Genomic DNA, 19,564 nt, shown 5'->3' on the forward strand with positions numbered 1-19,564 from the left:
TCGAGGCAGAGGCACGGCGAGGGAGCGCGGCGTGGTCGGGGGGCAGGGGCGACGACGGTGTGGTCGGGGCGGGGCAACAGCGGCATGGTCAGGGCGGGCCGACGGCGGCGTGGTCGGGGCTGGGGCGGCGGCGTCGACGGGGCAGAGGGCGGCCACGGCGTCGACGGGGCGAGCTCGGGCAGCCTGGCGGCGTCGTCGGAGGGATCGAAGAACTGACGAAATTTTCACAAGTGCTGGCTTATATATCAAAGGCTTTAGTCTCGGTTCGTGGCAGCAACCGGGACTAATGCCCCCTTTAGTCCCGGTTGGTGCCACCAACCGGGACCAAAGGTCTCTTTTCAGCAACCCAAAGGTCGGGAAGCAGAGGCCTTTGGTCCCGGTTGGTGGCACCAACCGGGACTAAAGGGGGGCATTGGTCCCGGTTGGTGGCACCAACCGGGACTAAAGGGGGGGCATTGGTCCCGGTTGGTGCCATGGACCGGGACCAAAGGGTGGCATTGGTCCCGGTTCATGCCACCAACCGGGACTAATGGCCTTGCACAGTGGCGTGGTGGTGGGAGTTTTGTCGCACCTCGCTAGTTGAGAGCGCCCCGCACCTGTTTATAAGTTCCGCTGTCTCTTCCCTCTCGAACTCCTCTGAACTGCAGGCCTATGGACCTAATATGACACTGCTATGCCTGTGGGCCTGCTGGGCCTTCCGCGGGCCTAAATCCTGGCCCAACTAGCTGGGTTTCTAGTCGTATTCAGGCCGTGGTGGCCCAGTAGGTGGCATTTTTTTATTTTTTATTCCAGTTTATTTGTTTTCTTTGTTGCTTTATTTTTTTATTTTGTTTCTATTTACAACAAAATAGTTACTGTTGCTATTTTTATTAATTTTATTAAAGTTTATTTATTTTATTTTATTAAAGTTTATTTTATTTTATTTTGTTTCTACTTATTTATTTTATTAAAGTTTATTTTATTTTATTTTGTTTCTACCTACTTATTTTATTAAAGTTTATTTTATTTTATTTTGTTTCTACTTATATATTAAATTTTCTTGTTTATACTTATTTATTTTATTTTGTTTCTACTTATTTATTTTATTTTATGATAAATTTTTTTGCTATTAAAGTTTCTAACAAAAAAGTTCTTTTCTAAAATTATTTTTACTTTTAATGTTTTGAACAGAAAATACTTTGATAATTATTTTATGATAATGAACTCTGAAAAGCTTGAAAGTTGGCATTTACTGATTTTTCATGCATTTACTGATTTTTTGAGCTATAAGACCCTGAAATTGAAAAGCATTTCAAATGAACTCTGAAAAGGTCGAAAGTTGGCATTGTATCATCATATCACCCACATAGCATGTGCAAAAAAGTTGAGAGGGTTATGGCAAAACTAGATGCACTTCGTGTACAAAACGGACAATCTCTTTCGAAGTATCAGGGTTTCATACGGAAACTCATCTGTTACAAAGGGATTTCATTTTTTTGAACTTATTTGAACTCCAGACTTTTTGTGTGTTCAAAATGCACCATTCAAAGCCACATCATCAATTTTCAACCCTTTCTGACTTCATTTGTTATGTTTCATGCATTTACTGATTTTTTTTGAGCTATAAGACCCTGAAATTCAAAAGCATTTCAAATGAACTCTGAAAAGGTTGAAAGTTGGCATGGTATCATCATTTCACCCACATAGCATGTGCAAAAAAAGTTGAGAGGGTTACGGCAAAAACTAGATGCACTTCGTGTACAAAACGAACAATCTCTTTCGAAGTATCAGGGTTTCATACGGAAACTCATCTGTTACAAAGGGATTTCATTTTTTTGAACTTATTTGAACTCCAGACTTTTTGTGTGTTCAAAATGCACCATTCAAAGCCACATCATCAATTTTCAACCCTTTCTGACTTCATTTGTTATTTTTCATGCATTTACTGATTTTTTTTTGAGCTATAAGACTCTGAAATTCAAAAGCATTTCAAATGAACTTTGAAAATGTTGATAGTTGGCATGGTATCATCATTTCACCCACATAGCATGTGCAAAAAAATTGAGAGGGTTACGGCAAAAACTAGATGCACTTGGTGTACAAAACGGACAATCTCTTTCGAAGTATCAGGGTTTCATATGGAAACTCATCTGTGACAAAGGGATTTCATTTTTTTGAACTTATTTGAACTCCAGACTTTTTGTGTGTTCAAAATGCACCATTCAAAGCCACATCATCAATTTTCAACCCTTTCTGACTTCATTTGTTATTTTTCATGCATTTACTGATTTTTTTTGAGCTATAAGACCCTGAAATTCAAAAGCATTTCAAATGAACTCTTAAAAGGTTGAAAGTTGGCATGGTATCATCAGTTCACCCACATAGCATCTGCAAAAAAGTTGAGAGGGTTACGGCAAAAACTAGATGCACTTCGTGTACAAAACGGACAAAACCTTTCAAAGTGTCAGGGTTTCATATGGAAACTCATCTGTGACAAAGGGATTTCATTTTTTTGAACTTATTTGAACTCTAGACTTTTTGTGTGTTCAAAATGCACCATTCAAAGCCACATCATCAATTTTCAACCCTTTCTGACTTCATTTGTTATTTTTCATGCATTTACTGATTTTTTTGAGCTAAATGACCTTGAAATTGAAAAGCACTACAAATGAACTCTGAAAAGGTTGAAAGTTGGCATGGTATCATCATTTCACCCACATAGAATGTGGTAAAAATTTGAGAGGGTTACAGGAAAAACTGGATGCACTGCGTGCATTATATATAATTATGTGTGTCAAAAACCATTACAGATTCACATGGACAGATAAGTGACCAAATTAATAGAAGTTCATCATCACATTAAAAACAAAGTACATACATAGTTCTCATTGAAGAACATATAGCTCTCCACAGCATCTAGTTAAACCATACATTGAAACTATGTAAAACCTTTAAATGCAACAACAAATGCGATCATAATCACAATCAAGGTAACAATTGATCCAACGGCATAATGATACCAAGCCACGGTATGAATGGCATATTTTCTAATCTTTCTAATCTTCAACCGCATTGCATCCATCTTGATCTTGTGATTATCGACGATATATGCAACATGCAACTCCAATATCATCTTCTCCTCCTCAATTTTTTTTTATTTTTTCCTTCAAGTAATTGTTTTCTTCTTCAACTAAATTTAACGTCTCGACAATAGGGTCGGCTGGAATTTCCGGTTCAACTACCTCCTACATAAATAAAATCTATGTCACATTGGTCGGCATAATTGTCATAAACAATAAATGAACCAAATAGTTATAAAAAGATAATATATACCACATCCGAATCATAGACAGGACGAGGGCCGACGGGGGCGGATACCAGAACCATCGCACTATACAATAACAAGCAATAATAAAAGTAAGAAAATTATACAAGTATCTATCTAAAGTAAGAATATTTTTTCTTTCAGAAAGAAGATAAGAACAAGAGGCTCACCACGGTGGTGCCGGCGACGAGATCGGCGCGAGCGATCGACGGCGGTGAAGACGGGGATGGGACGTGACGGACCGCTAAACCTATGCAAATCTCGGGGAAAATGGAGCTTGGAGGTCGAGCTTTGAGAGGAGAAAGCTTAACTAGTGTGGCTCGGGCATTTCATCGAACACCTCATGTGCATAGGAGGTGAGCTAGAGCACCCAAATGCCCTCCCCTCGCCGGCCAGAAAAAACAGAGCACTGTGGAGTGCTCTGCTGCGGCGATGGGGTATATATAGGCAACTCATTTGTCCCAGTTCGTGGCTGGAACCGGGACTAAAGCCCCCCCTTTTGTCCCGGTTCGAGCCACGAACCGGGACCAATGTATGTGGGCCAGGAGTAAGGCCCATTGGTCCCGGTTCATGCCAGGAACCGGGACAAATGGATCCAAACGAACTGGGACCAATGCCCACGAGGCCCCGGCCGGCCCCCTCGGCTCACGAACCGGGACGTATGCCCCCCATGGGTCCCGGTTCGTGACTGAACCGGGACTAATGGGCTGGCCAGGCCCAAACCAAAGCCCTGTTTTCTACTAGTGTGCTAAGGCCCCATAAGACCAGCGCACCAGAACAGCAACCGCCGCCGATGAAGAGGCGTCTAGATTGGAAGGATCCAACCATTATACACATAGACTAACGAAGACCGGATCCAAATGGACCCACCGAAGACAAATGCCAACCAGATCCCACGAGATCTGCCGGAGACACACCCTCCGACAATGCTAGAAACATCGCCGAGACGAGGGCTAGGCGGGAACGACCTTATTCTATCTTTAAAAGTCGCCTCTACCTCGTCTTTCTGAGCATGGCACAAACCCTAACAAAACTCCAAAAAATATAACGGAGCCCTCCCACCGGCAAAGGCCGGGATCCACCGCGCCCCATGACCCAAGGACTTAGGAGACGAGGCGGACCGACGGCGACGCCGGCGAGAGGCAGAGAAACCCTAACTCAAGGTTGTAGGAGGCAGCAGCGAAGGGGTATCATTTGGACGCTTGAGTTTTACATATGTTTTGTTGTAGCTCTCCTAAGAATCATCTCTCCTGAGTTTTGAATTTCTACATTTCCCGAACAGTACGATATAATGTATCTTTCTTTGTCTTGTATCGATCAGCACGGGAACCTGCCTCTCGAAAAACGAAAACACGTACTCTTTTTTTTTGTTCAACGAAAACACGTGCTCGCTGCCATCGTTGAGGGAGTTATTTACCCAAAACCACCACACTTGAGGTTAGGGTAACAACTTGGTACTACATTTGTGCCAGGGCACAAAAACCACCGTAAATGCGCCTAATATGTAACGCGGAGCACTGATGCTCGGATTTGGTCGTGAAAATACCGGATCTGACTGATAGGGCCCACCTGTCAGGCTGATGTGGCATGCCTACATGGATAAATTTGCTGAGGTGGCCGAAGGCCCCATCTGTCAGCCTTTCATCCATTCCTCCCCTCTCTCCCCCAGACACCTTCTTCTCCACCAACCCGACACAGCCAGCCAAATCCTGCGCCACCGTCGGAGACTTACCCCGGCAAGCCACCCCACCCCGGCGAGCCTCCCCGCTGCCCCAGCCACTGGCATGTGTGGATTCAATCCCAGACACACCTCCAGCCCTTGTTCCGCCTGTATTTGGTGAGGATCCTCCCCGTCGCCCAAACTGTGGTGGATCTTGTCGGAGCTCGGGGTGTGGCAGCTGAACCTTGCGCGAGGCTACAGGGACTTAGGGAGGTGCATGCGAGCCGCGGTGCGCTCACGCAGTGCGGACGGCAAGATTTGGAGGCAGCGCAAATCGCGGCTTCGCCGTCAATGGCGGATGGCGGGCGGTTATTCGCGTATAGGCATGCTAAACGAAGTGTGGCTTCGATTGGATGCCATCTAGAGCTTCGTGAGGAAGCAGAGGATCCGAGGAAGCTCGTAATCCCGTACAAACCAGAGAGCCCCTAACCGATTCGCTCCTCCAAATGTAGTTTTTCTTTTAGAATATATCCAGAAGAAGTCGTTGGGGGGCTGACAGCGGGACCCGACATCCACCTCAGCTATTTGAACACGTAGACATGCCACATCGGCCTGACATATGGCACTAGTAGAAAAACGACCTTACGTGAGACACATTAGTCCCGGTTTGATTTTGGCCCAGTACTAATGGTACCATTAGTCCCAGTTCGAATGGCTATGCATTAGTCAAACCAGGACTACAGGTTAGACCTTTAGTACTAAAGGGCAATTATCAAACTCTACCCCCACCTCCCACCCCGCGGTATCGCCTTTTCAGTTTTGAAAAAATCCAAAAGAAAATGATAAAAACTTCAAAAATTAAAATCCTTCGAGATGTAGTTATATTACTACATCTAGTAGTTAGGGAAATTAAACAATATAAATTTTGACATGTTTTTCAAAAAAGTGTTATGAAAAAGTAAAACGACTATATCTTTTGCATACGATGTCAAAAAAATGTATAATATATCAAAATATTCAGCACGAAAATCCGCATCCGATTTTGACGGCCATATGTCGTTTTGCAAATTTTTAGAATCCTCAAATTCTAAAAGGAAAAAAGTTATGCTCAATTTTTATTTTTTTGAATTTTGGTTAAATCTGGTCAAACTGGTCAAACTACTTATTCAAGAAATATTAGTGTTACTAAATAATTATTCAAGAATATTAGTGTTTCTAAATAATTATTTCAGTTTTTTTGAATTTTGGTCAAATCTGGTCAAACTATGGTCAAACTACTTATTCAAGAAATATTAGTGTTACTATATAATTATTGTATTTTAGAATAATAGTTTCAAACTCAAACAGTGAAACGTGTGACTTCATACTCAAGCTAAACTCCTGAGGGTTAATAGGATTGACAGCTTACTATTGTCAGGAAAACAACAAGTGCTGACTCGGAAACTAGGGGGAATAGAACTCGGAAGTTAAGCGTGCTCAGGCTGGAGCAGTGAGAGGATGGGTGACCGGACGGGAAGTTAGACGATTTGGAATGAGTGGTGTACACTTGAGCAGTTATGAGGGGTGATTAGAGACTAAATCATCAAATAATTCAAAAAATTGAAATTAGAAAAAAAAATCAATTTTTTCCAAAGAATTAAAAAAATTCAAAAAAAATCCTTTAGTCCCGGTTGGTGTTACCAACCGGGGCTAAAGGTCCCCCAAACCACGGCGCGGGCTTGTGCCACGTGGTGGGCCTTTGGCCCCGGTTCGTGTTGAACGGGGACAAAGGGGGGTACCTTTAGTCCCCACCCTATACTAGCTTAGCCCGCGCGGCGACACGCTGCGCCTGTCAGTAAGTCGCTACTATATAGACTATGGTCCAAGCAATAAAGTAATAAATAATTATTCGCCATCAATTAAAAATATTGAAGATGACCAAGAAGTAGATTTATTACAGCAATGCAACTGCATGGGCACAAACAAAACGATTAACACTGGCACACCTCTAATAAGAACTACTTATTAAAACCATATACAGCTCACGCTACATAGTGGACTGTATAGGGGGATACAAATGTACCGTAATAAGAAGTCGCGAGCGGGTTTCGCTGGATTAGATCACCCTGGTATAACCTCCTGCAGGATTAATTAGTTCCTATAATAAAGTGGTACAAAGCTTTTGCAAATTCTTGGACACGCCTGACAGGTGGTTTTGCTCCTGTGCATGTGGTAATAGGATCTTCACTATGTGGACGTTGAGGATGTTGCATGTGAAGTGGCAACACATGTGAGCAGTTGTTGCATATTTTTGCAAAAATCTGTGTTTGTCTTGTGAACTCATTCTGCTGAGTAGGTACTTGATGATGGGCCATGTTAAATTGCCACTACTTGGTTTGTGCCTTCTCTTGTGCCGTAAATAGTCTTTCCTTTGTGACTTCAAGTGCATAGTAGTTGTGGTCATTGATGGAAATGTTGTAATCTGCACAAATGCAGTCCATAGAAACTTGTGCTACCTTTTTCTTTCGCTTCATCTTTTGTCTCGGCTGGTTCTCCTTCAAATGTCATTGAAGATTCCCTATGGTTGTCTTGTTTATGTGGTAGGCCTATCAGTACATATGCTTGCGCCATGGCTCCATGATGATACCAGTGAGTATAGCCCTGTATTTGCCAGTTGCCAAACTTAGTGCTTGATACGTCTCCAACGTATCTACAATTTATGAAGTATTCATGCTATTATATTATATGTTTTGGATGTTTATGGGCTTTATTAAACACTTTTATATTATTTTTGGGACTAACCTATTAACCCAGAGCCCAGTGCCAGTTCCTGTTTTTCACTTGTTTCAGTGTTTCGCAGAAAAGGAATATCAAACGGAGTCCAAACGGAATGAAACCTTCGGGAGCGTAATTTTTAGAATGAACGTGATCCAGGAGACTTGGAGTTGAAGTCAAGGAAGATTCGAGGAGGCCACGAGGCAGGGAGGCGCGCCTGCCCCCCTGGGCGCGCCCCCACCCTCGTGGGCCCCTCGTGGCTCCCCTGACCGACTTCCTTCGCCTATATATATCCATATACCCTAAAAACATCGGGGAGCAGAATATATCGGGAGTTCCGCCGCCGCAAGCCTCTGTAGCCACCAAAAACCAATCGGGACCCTGTTCCGGCACCCTGCCGGAGGGGGGGATCCCTCACCGGTGGCCATCTTCATCATCCCAGCGCTCTCCATGACAAGGAGGGAGTAGTTCACCCTCGGGGCTGAGGGTATGTACCAGTAGCTATGTGTTTGATCTCTCTCTCTCTCGTGTTCTTGAGTTGACACGATCTTGATGTATCACGAGCTTTGCTGCTATAGTTGGATCTTATGATGTTTCTCCCCCTCTACTCTCTTGTAATGGATTGAGTTTCCCTTTGAAGTTATCTTGTCGGATTGAGTCTTTAAGGATTTGAGAACACTTGATGTATGTCTTGCCATGCTTATCTATGGTGACAATGGGATATCACGTGATCCACATGATGTATGTTTTGGTGATCAACTTGCGGGTTCCGCCCATGAACCTATGCATAGGGGTTGGCACATGTATTCGTCTTGACTTTCCGGTAGAAACTTTGGGGCACCCTTTGAAGTACTTTGTGTTGGTTGAATAGATGAATCTGAGATTGTGTGATGCATATCCTATACATCATACCCACGGATACTTGAGGTGACATTGGAGTATCTAGGTGACATTAGGGTTTTGGCTGATTTGTGTCTTAAGGTGTTATTCTAGTACGAACTCTATGATAGGTTGAACGGAAAGAACAGCTTCGTGTTATTTTATTGCGGACTCTTGAATAGATCGAGCAGAAAGAATAACTTTGAGGTGGTTTCGTACCCTACCATAATCTTTTCGTTTGTTCTCCTCTATTAGTGACTTTGGAGTGACTCTTTGTTGCATGTTGAGGGATAGTTATATGATCCAATTATGTTATTATTGTTGAGAGAACTTGCACTAGTGAAAGTACGAACCCTAGGCCTTGTTTCCTAGCATTGCAATACCGTTTGTGCTCACTTTTATCATTAGTTACCTTGCTGTTTTTATATTTTCAGATTACAAAAACCTATATCTACCATCCATATTGCACGTGTATCACCATCTCTTCGCCGAACTAGTGCACCTATACAATTTACCATTGTATTGGGTGTGTTGGGGACACAAGAGACTCTTTGTTATTTGGTTGCAGGGTTGTTTGAGAGAGACCATCTTCATCCTACGCCTCCCACGGATTGATAAACCTTAGGTCATACACTTGAGGGAAATTTGCTACTGTCCTACAAACCTCTGCACTTGGAGGCCCAACAACGTCTACAAGAAGAAGGTTATGAAGTAGACATCAGTGCTTCAAAAATTGGACGTCTTGAAATGTATAATATCAAGTTCTCCTGCTGTATATAAAAATATTATACATAATATTTCGTTTAGTCACAAGAGAAGAAAGAACATAAAATATTGGATAAGAGTGAGGGCTTACCGAACTTTTTGCATTGGAGCGATTGAAGTGGGGACGATCTTCTAAGGACCTTAGTGCTAGGTGCTTGCCTTTCTTCTTGACTTGCTTTCTTATGGAGAATGCTCTCTCGGGACAGTAAGCTCCATCCATTGTATCATGTTTAAGTGTGTGTGAACTGTGACTTTCTTTGGTGGTGTGTGAACAGTTATATACTATATAGTGGGTACGAAAATGGATGAGTCATCATTGTAGATGAAGTGGTATAGAGCTTTTGCAAATTGTTGCAAGCGACCTTGTGGTTGGTTAGCACCGATGTATGAGATTATTGGATCTTCAGTTTGTATGTGTTGAAGATAGATATGCAACGGTGTATGACGTTTGAAAATTATTGCATATCTTTGGCGGGATCTCAGTATTTCATGTGAACTCATTTTGCTGGACGGTTATCTGCAGAGTAAATAAAAACGGAGTGAGTACATGATTGTGAGATTTTGAAACTGCATGCATGTGGTTATTCTTTACTATTTTATTTTATTCTCGAAACAATATGGTTTTTTGTCCTATGTTTCTTTCTCATGCAGTAATTATTGATGGTTCGTACTAATTCAGGTGGTCCTGGGCGTAGGTCGTCCATTCCTTTTTCCCTTTTTTTAATGTAGCATGAGCCATGCAGCAGTGGTAGGTGGTGTGATGTGACTACGTGCATGCACGAATGATTGATCAGATGTTCCGTTTGGTTTGTGCATGCAGCCACGCTGTATCAAAGGCATCTAACTGTTTTATAAATTTATTGGCAAAAATACTGTTTTATAAACTGTTGCGTCTATTTTTTTTTCATTTAGTCCATGTAGGTAGTCATGCATGTTGTATTAAGACAAAAACATGGTGGACAGAACTCCATGGATTGCTGCCAAAACATAGAGCTCCATGGAGAAATTGCAAATCAGAAGATTGTGAATAGGGCGAACCCATCTCTGTTCATGTAAAAATAGGCCACATCCTGCAGCAGCATCAACTTAAACATCACATCAAATCGACAGAAAGATATCGTCTGAACTTCAATTATAACCGCGGAAAAGCTATGCTCACTCTAGCAAAAGGAAAAAAAAAGTTCAGAGCTATACATATTGACCTTGCTCTACAGTATTCAGCTGTCCACGGCAAGGCGAGCTCAAGTTCGGAGTTTTGATGCAGCCGCACGAGTCTTGGTGGGCCATTATTCTGCCATATCATTGGTAAATGGTAATGGAGGCCGTCACGGCCGGCCGACGCCGCCTGCGCTTCTCCACCGCGGCTTGTGTCGACTGCCACCGGCGGCAAACTTTCGCGTGATAAAAAGTGCACGCACGGCACTCTAGCTCACTCCACATTCTCCGCTAGCCTCCCTCCTTACTGTATTCTACTCTACTGCAGAACAAGTCCAACGCAAGCAGAGGAGAGCTAGCTAGAATGAGGACTGAAGTGTGACACGCTCTCGCTGCATTGCTGCAAGATGCCACTGCCGGGCTCCTGAGCGATCGAGCACGATAGAAGTGATCGTGCTCCAGTAGACAGGGCGTCCTACTACATCCCGAACCGAGATCGAGGCCCCGCCAAGGGGATTCACAAGCGCCTGGACAGCCCGTTCCCACACAGCCCGCAGCCGAATGACATCATCTTCGACGTCGTCACCGTGTCCGCCGCCGCCAACCTGTTCGACGGGTTCAGGGGGGCGATGCCGGAGCTGAAGCTGCAGCTGCAGCCGATACTCGTCAGGCCCACGGACGGCGCCGCAAAGAAGGTTGACGGGGAGGATGAGGCTTTGGTAGCGGCAGCGCGTCGCAGACGGCCAGGGAGAGGCGGCAGCGGTTACACATGAAGCCAAGCGGCGGGATGAAGGGAGAGATGCGCAGACTCTGGAAATGACCAGCGTGCCGCAAGCCCTCAAGGCCTCAACGCCGCCAAGCACCACCGCGCCCTCGTTGGCGCGTTCCGGGCTTCCGGCACGCCTGGCTCAAATACCGGCGTGAAAGGCCATTAGACGCAGAGGAGCGTAATGCTTCCAGCACCAGGTCGTCGGTGGTCGTGGAGTCCGGGATGTTCTCATCGAAGGGCAGCTCCACCTGCCCACGCCTATCCCCAGGCAAGCCACGGCTGCGCCGCCGCAACATCAGTAGCAGTCGAACCCCACGATGACGTCCATTTCCGGCTCCACCCGCTCCTCCGCCGTATGGCCACGGTCGAAACTCGAAACCACCCGACCGCATGGCTTCCTCTCCGACCCGGCGCCCCAGCCCCATCAGCCTAACCCTTGCGCACGCGCACCAGGAGAATCCGCTGCTGCCAAAAGAAGCTCGTCGCGCGCATGCTTCGGGCATCCAACAGCACTTCCGCCTCGCGGCGTTCCTGCACACTACGCCAGCTCAAGGACCTCACGATGCTCCGCTCGAAAAGCTGTGTGTCCCCAGGCGTCCTCTTCGGCTCCAGCCGCTGCCGCTGCAAAGGCCCTCGTCGTCATCTCGGATGCCAGCATGCATGGGAAGAGGACGAAGAGCCGCGACAAAACTTCTCCATGGCCTGAGCGCCAACCGCAGCAGCAGAGTAGAAGAAGATGCAGGTACGGGGACGATGAGACGGCGACGCCACTGTCGCCCAAGGAGAGGAGATGAGGGATAAGGGAAACGGAGCTCAACCGTGGGGCGGAGAGGGCTGTGGCAAGGTGAGGCAGAAGGAGGAGAAGAGCCTATTTATAGTCTTGTAGGGCGGTGGAGCGGTGGCGTTGGAATTGATGGGATCCTTCTTAAAACATCCAGCGCTACCGATTTCAGCGGTGACCGACTATAAAATGACCCAAACTGATGACACGTAGACAAGATCAGATGCAGATCACATCCACTACCGCATGCGCGGAAACTGCCAGACCAATCCGACGTAGTCAAATCAAATCTGATCTACGCAGCGCACATGGGAGCAGAAGGAATGTCATGCTAACCCACCGCTTGTCACCATCTCAAACACGGACCACAGAAGAAATCTCGGGCGGCGAAGTCAACGGGCCCACAGGCAACTAAATTTGCTAGGCACACCAACACAATTGTTACACATGTTAAGAAATTTTTGAAAGACCATCTACATCCACCGCGTAATTCTACACGGCCATCTCCCAAACAAATACACGTGCCCTCAACCAGTTTACCAAGTAGTCATTTTCAGCCAAGTGGTGAAACCTCGAAGCGAAAACATTCCCGGAAATAAGGGTTTGGTTATTGAAAATACGATCATCGTCGTATATAGGTACCTCGAGGGCTCCGTCTCGTGCTCGTCTGCCATTCTCCACCTCCAGTTGCTGCCACCTACCAACCACCTCGAGGGCTCCGTCTCACGGTCATCTGCCATTCATTCTCGATGTCCCTAGTTGCTACCATCTACTGCCCTAGCGACATGTCCAACGCTTTTGCTTCCTCCAACGGTGCCGGCGGCGGCGTGACCGCGTCGGCCATCGTTGCCCCGGTCGTCGGGTCCGGCTCGCACATCCTCCGCATCGACGGCTACTCCTGCACAAAGGGGATCGGCAACGGCACACACATCGCGTCGGAGACGTTCGCCGCCGCAGGGCACCGCTGGTGTCTGCACTACTACCCCGACAGTCCGAACCGCCACGGCTCCGGTGAGATATGCATCTTTCTGAAGCTTGTTGATGCTGATGCCAATGAAGTGAAAGCCAAATACACGATTAGTCTGCTCGACCATGATGGGACTCCAAGGCCGCAGCACATCCATGCGGGCGAGAATACCTATTCGAGCAGAGACGCTTCGACGTCGGGGGTTGGTCTCATCGACAGGAGCGAGCTGGAAGGATGTGGTTACCTCAAGGACGACGCCTTCGTTATCAGGTGCGATATCATCGTGGTGAAGGAGATTTTCACCAAGGCCATCCCGGTCTCCGAAGTTTTTCGTCCCGTCATGAAACGGGAGATGTGAAACGGCCGACGAGGGGATGGATTTGGTTCTTGAAGTCGCCGGAGATCAAGACTCGCTTGTCCAGATGCCTACGCGTGTGCCATCTGATGAGTGCCGATGCTGAGTACCTTTCATGATTACTTTTTTTTTGAGGATCACCTTTTATGATTACTTATGTTGTTCTTGCCGTGATTACGACCTACCAATGCCAAGTTCATTGTGATCTTCGTCTGTTATGGCGTCTCCAATGCTTTGCATTTGCTATAGTTGCTTGTGAATTCTTTATATGAACCATCCTGTGCTGCAGACGTTTGTAAACAAGGTGGCTTGATTTGAATACTGAAGCGCTATGGCTGCAGTACGCCCCCTTATTATAACCTTATTTGACCATCCATTTCTGCGTCCTGATCCATGCATAAACTTTTCTCTTTTTTGGCTTTCGATATGTCAGGCGTGATAGCCAATGAAGGAGCGTCCAACCATGGATGGATCTGATTCCGCAATACTACCATCATCCTGGTTTATTACTTCCTTAATATTTTATATCAAAATTTGACCATGGATTTAATCAACAAAATATGAATGCATGTCATAAGAAATAGTATCATTGAAAACTATGTTCAAATATGAATCCAACAATATAATTTTTTATGACATGCATTAATATTTTGTCAGTTAAATCTATGATGAAATTTTTGCACAAAATACGAAAAGGGCCCAATAAACCATGACGAAGGTAGTAGGTGAAGTAAATAATAGGAGCAGCCCCTGCCGATTCATCTATCAATGCCTTGAGTCTTCCCTGGGTTTGACCTTCCTCGACAGACCGCGGGAAGAGGCTAGGCGGGGAGAACATTATGAACATTATTCTATCCTAACAGAGCGACAATCACCTTGCGTTCCCGAGTAGGACTCAAACCCTAAATAGACAAAAAGAACGGTAACCTAGTTGACTATTGACTTAAAAGAGTTCACAGATTTTGAAACAATCACAACATTTGAAAAAGTTTATAAGTTTGTAATTTCTGGCAAAATATGAACATTTTTTTTTCAAAATATGAAGAAAGTTCATAAATTTAAAAGAAGTTCAAAGAATTTTGAAAAAACAATGAGGAATTTGAAAAAAGTCTATAAATTTAAAAAGTTTACAAAATAATAAACATAAAGAAAAATAAATATCAAATCAAAAACCGGTGGAGTAAAACCCCTCGAAAACCCAGCCCAGTAAACAGTCAGCAGCGCACCCGAACAGTAGCTGTCATTGAATGTTGAACGTGGCCCAGCTAGCTCATTCCTCGCTAGTTAACATGGATTTCGCTCACTCGCTCGCTCATGGCCTTCAGGTAGCGTAGCAGAACAGGAAAAAATAACTTTTATATAGATTAAAATTAATGACTTATAAATGAGTTCATGGATTCAAAGAAAAAGAGAAAAATGAATAAAAAAGAACGCCCTAATCTAAAAAAAGTTCATGAATTTGGAAAAGTACGTAAATTTTTAAAATTTTCATAAGTTTTTAAAGTTCGGGAATTTAATAAAAAATAAAGATTTCTAAATTTTCTAAATATGATAGAAATTGAAAATAAATTTAAAAATGTTCATAAATTTGAGAATAGTTCACAAAATTTGAAAAAAGATCACGGTTTTAAAATGAGTTGAAAAAAATAAAATAATGAGTTTGTGAATTTTAGGAAATTACACAAATTTTAAAAATAGTTCAAGAAAAAAAATATAATTTGAATAAAAATTTGACGAATATATAAAAGTTCACGAAGAATAATAAATTTAACGGATTTTAAAGTATGCCACAAAAATTTGGAAAACAGTTCACTATTTGCAAAATATCACAAAATTTAGAAAGTTTGCCAATTTGAAAAATAGTTGACAAATTTATAAAAGTCTGTGGTTTTCTAAAAGTCATAGTTTATAAATAAGGAAAAGGAAAGAAAATCAAAATAAAACAAAAAGGAAAAAACAAACAGAAAGAAAAAGGAAAAACTGAAAACAAAACTAAAATATCCATGTGAAACAACACCGAAGACCGAGCATAGTAAACCTGTGGGAACCTCAAAACCTTTGGCGGAAAGAAATTAACCGGCAGCTTGGTCTAGCGAGGCGGGGTGGGGGTAGGGGGGGGGGGGGTGGGTTGGGGCTTACCAATTACACGCCGTTTGGCGCTTCAGCCAGTTTGCCTTAGGGGTCGAATAGGATTCGACTTAGCTCACTAAATCATCAGGCGCCAATATAGGCTAATATGTACATGGCGCAAAATTTGCATAGTTTTTATTACAACACAATAAATAAGAATTGCATAGTGTGCAACCAAATAAATTTATTTATTTTTAGCAAAATACATGCAGCCGGAGGGGTTGGAGCGGTGGCGAATCGTCCGAAACTGGGTGGTAGCGACAACAATGGTGGGGTGTTGGTTTGTGCGTGTGTGTGTGGGGGGGGGGGGGTGAGGGGGTGAACAGAGGTCGTTGTACCACAGACCGGCGGCCCAAGGGAGGACAATGGGAGGGTGTTGTCGTGGCATCCGCTTTTTTTGTCAACGAGGATACAAAGTCGGCCTATATTTGGGCTGAAAATGAGCCGTGTTGGACAAGAAAAGGACGCCCACCAGTTTACGTCCGCACGAATCAAATAGACGCGAATGGACAAATTTGGGCGAAAAATGTGCCGTTTTGGGCTGTATATTTTCTCCGCACGAACCAAATAGATGCGAACGGACTTCCCACAATAAAAAAGAAAGACACGGACAGACGAAATGCCTCGAATTAGAGTTGGCCTAAGACTAGCAACAGTGGGAGTAACTTCAGCAGTAACATCGAGTCCAACTCAGCAAATTTGCTTATGTGGCAATGATTTAATGAGGAGAGAGGTAGTTTCAGTAACTTAGCTAGTTACTGTAACATCACATGTCCCAAACTCCCAATACAATATGAGTCTATAACCTAATAAATGAAGCTTTGCATGTTACCACACTTATGTTACTATCCACTATAAAGATAGTAACATAGTCTAGGGAAATGTGTATGTTAATAGTGTATGTTACTCTCTCTCCATTGTGGCTAGTCTAAGTGCTTTCTTCGATCCACGCACTCCTCGGTTGATGATTGAAGGTAATTAAACACCGGCCATTCGTATGCTATCCATGCATACGTCGCCCACACACACGCAATTGGTGATTCAAGGCTGTACGTGTGCACGCGCGCCGCTCCCGAGCGTCTCCTCGATAGCCGCATGCAAGCAGCTCGTCTGTTCGTGTGTGCGCTTGATTAGTGCAAACTACCCACACCATCGCAGCAGCCTATATAACAACGCCACGAGCTCCCTCACGTCTACCATTCTCCATCTCCCGTTGCTGCCACATTCTACTCCAGCTAGCACCATGTCCAACACTTCCGCGTCTTCTGTAGGTGCAAGCCGAGGCGGGTCGTTGGTGTCCGCGTCGGCCATCGTGGCTCCTGTCGTCGAGTCCGGGTCGCACATCCTCCGCATCGACGGCTACTCCCGCACCAAGGGGCTCGGCAACGGCGAATTCATGGCGTCCGAGACGTTCGCGGCCGGAGGCAGTCGTTGGTGTCTGCGTTACTACCCCGACGGAACTGACTCAAATGATTCAGATTCCGATTCTGCCGGTTCAGATTCCGATTCCGATTCCGATTGTATGACCATCTTATTGCATCTTGTTCGGGGTGATGCCGATAAAGTGGAAGCTAAATACACTATCAGTTTGCTCGACCAAGATGGGAACGTGGTGCCGTCGTACAGCTATACGGGCCAGGACACCTTTAAAGCCAGCAGCAATCATACGTGGGGCTTTGATCTTATCAAGAGGAACGAGCTGGAGGAATCGGTCTACCTGAAGGATGATGTTTTCTTTGTCAGGTGTGATGTCGCCGTGTTAAAAGAGAAGATGTTCACCAAGGCTGTTCCGGTTTCTGAAGTTTTTCATGCTGTCATTAGGCAGGACAGATGAAACGTCTTCCCTGGGTAGACGAAGGGACGGGCTGTTGAAGTGGCCAGAGATCAATGACCATGGCCTCGTTTGTCCAAATGCCTGCGTACGCCAGGCCTTCATTTACCTTTCATAATAGTCGTATTATGTTGTTTCAGACCAGCCGATGTATTGTAATTGAAAATTAGTGCACCTTACCAACTGCCGAGTCTATTGTTATTTTCATTCGTTAGATGCCCGTTAACTCCTTGTATGCATCGCCCCGCCTTCCAGTGCTTCGCAAACAAAGCTATTCACTTTGAATATTGAAACACGTCGATGTTTGACCTTCCTCAAAGTTCTCGATAACATACGAAGAACCGTTGATCAAGCATGTTAAGGAGATATAGGAGCGCGGCCTATCGTTACATGCCTTGTAGTCGGTATTAGTCTTTCTTTTTATTGAACAAGGTACAGCGCGCCTTATATTCCAGCTTCAAACACCCCGTACAAAGGTTATTACAACATCTTGAAGATTAGAACCACGTAATCTACTGATCATAGGGCATTGGATTTGGAGTCCTCTATGAACTGAGCTACAACAGGTAAGCATGTTAATTATGCTAGGCATACAAGCCTGCTAAGCACAGTTATGGGCTGCAACATTAAGATCTTTGGAGATATGGTACACTTTGGGTGATAGGGGAAGGGATGTTTCAAAGAAACTAGCTAAACTGGACCTGATCCCGGAATCTCGCTAATTTTTTTTAAATAATACATTTTTTTATTAATTTTCATAAATATTACGCTGGGTAATTTTTTTTCAAAAATAATACAGAAACTTTAATACAACCTTTTTTGATCCTGCAGGAGGGGGAGACCCAATATTATACTAGCATCTCTTTTGGTTCTTCGGTGGGCCTAGTCGGCCCACAGCAGGCCGATTGGACTCCAGTCGGCCTACAGCTGGCCGACTGGCCCCTGTCGGCCCACTGTGGGCTAATTATTTTTGCAAAAAAAGTAGGCATAAAAAATATATGTTTAAAAAAATGTTAATTATGTAATTAAAAAATGTTAAACATGTATAAAAAAATGTTCCTGATGTATACAAAAAATGTACAATATATATGCAAAAAAGTTGACTAAAAATATGTTTAAAAAAATTGTTAATCATGTATTTAAAAATTGTTAAATGTGTGTATAAAAAATGTTCCTTATCTATACAAAAAATATAGAATGTGTATGAAAAAAAGTTGACACCAAAAAAATATGTTCGAAAAAAAATGTTAATCATGTATTTGAAAAAATGTTCCTTATCTATACAAAAAATATAGAATGTGTATGAAAAAAAGTTGACACCAAAAAAATTATGTTTGAAAAAAATGTTAATCATGTATTTGAAAAAAATGTTCAACGAGTACACAGAAATGTTTCATGTACTGGAATGAAAGGTTAAACGTGTATAAAAAAATGTTCCAGCTCCGGATCCGGTATGGGAGCATCACGGACCTAAGCATGATTGGTTGCTCTTTTTGTATGGAACTGGAACATCTTTTTCAAACATATTTTTTTGGTGTCAACTTTTTTTCATACACATTCTATATTTTTTGAATAGATAAGAAACATTTTTATACACAAATTTAACAATTTTTAATCATGTATTTGAAAAAATGTCAACTTTTCAAACATATTTTTCAAACATATTTTTTTGGTGTCAACTTTTTTTCATACACATTCTATATTTTTTGTATAAATAAGGAACATTTTTTATACACACATTTAACAATTTTTAAATACATGCTTAACACTTTTTAAAACATATTTTTTATGTCAACTTTTTTGCATATATATTGTACATTTTTTGTATCCATCAGGAACATTTTTATACACGTTTAACATTTTTTAATTACATGATTAACATTTTTTTAAACATATATTTTTTATGCCTACTTTTTTTGCAAAAACAATTAGCCCACAGCGAGCCAATTAGCTTCAGACGCAATCAGCCCACAGTGGGCCGACAGGGGCCAGTCGGCCAGCTGTAGGCCGACTGGAATCCAATCGGCCTGCTGTGGGCCGACTAGGCTTATTTTTGAATTTTTTTTATCGAGCGTAATATTTATGAAAATTAATAAAAAAATGTATTATTTAAAAAAAATAGCCGGAATCTCGAGGTTGAGTTCTGAGTGTAAAGATGCGTGAAGCGTATGCATCTGCAGGGACGCGTTGCGTGTTATATATAGAGACAGAAGA

At 43.5% G+C, this 19,564-nt stretch overlaps 1 protein-coding gene across 1 annotated transcript; it reads left to right on the forward strand.

The window, feature by feature from the left end:
• The first annotated feature begins 16,762 nt into the window (after window positions 1-16,762).
• LOC109779658 (BTB/POZ and MATH domain-containing protein 2-like) lies at window positions 16,763-17,353 on the forward strand. The gene has a single exon (XM_020338313.1). The coding sequence runs from the start codon at window positions 16,763-16,765 to the stop codon at window positions 17,351-17,353; it is 591 nt and encodes a 196-aa protein (XP_020193902.1).
• Window positions 17,354-19,564: the final 2,211 nt, after the last annotated feature.

Source organism: Aegilops tauschii, chromosome 7 (genome assembly GCF_002575655.3).
Source record: "Aegilops tauschii subsp. strangulata cultivar AL8/78 chromosome 7, Aet v6.0, whole genome shotgun sequence".
Classification (NCBI taxonomy): domain Eukaryota; kingdom Viridiplantae; phylum Streptophyta; class Magnoliopsida; order Poales; family Poaceae; genus Aegilops; species Aegilops tauschii.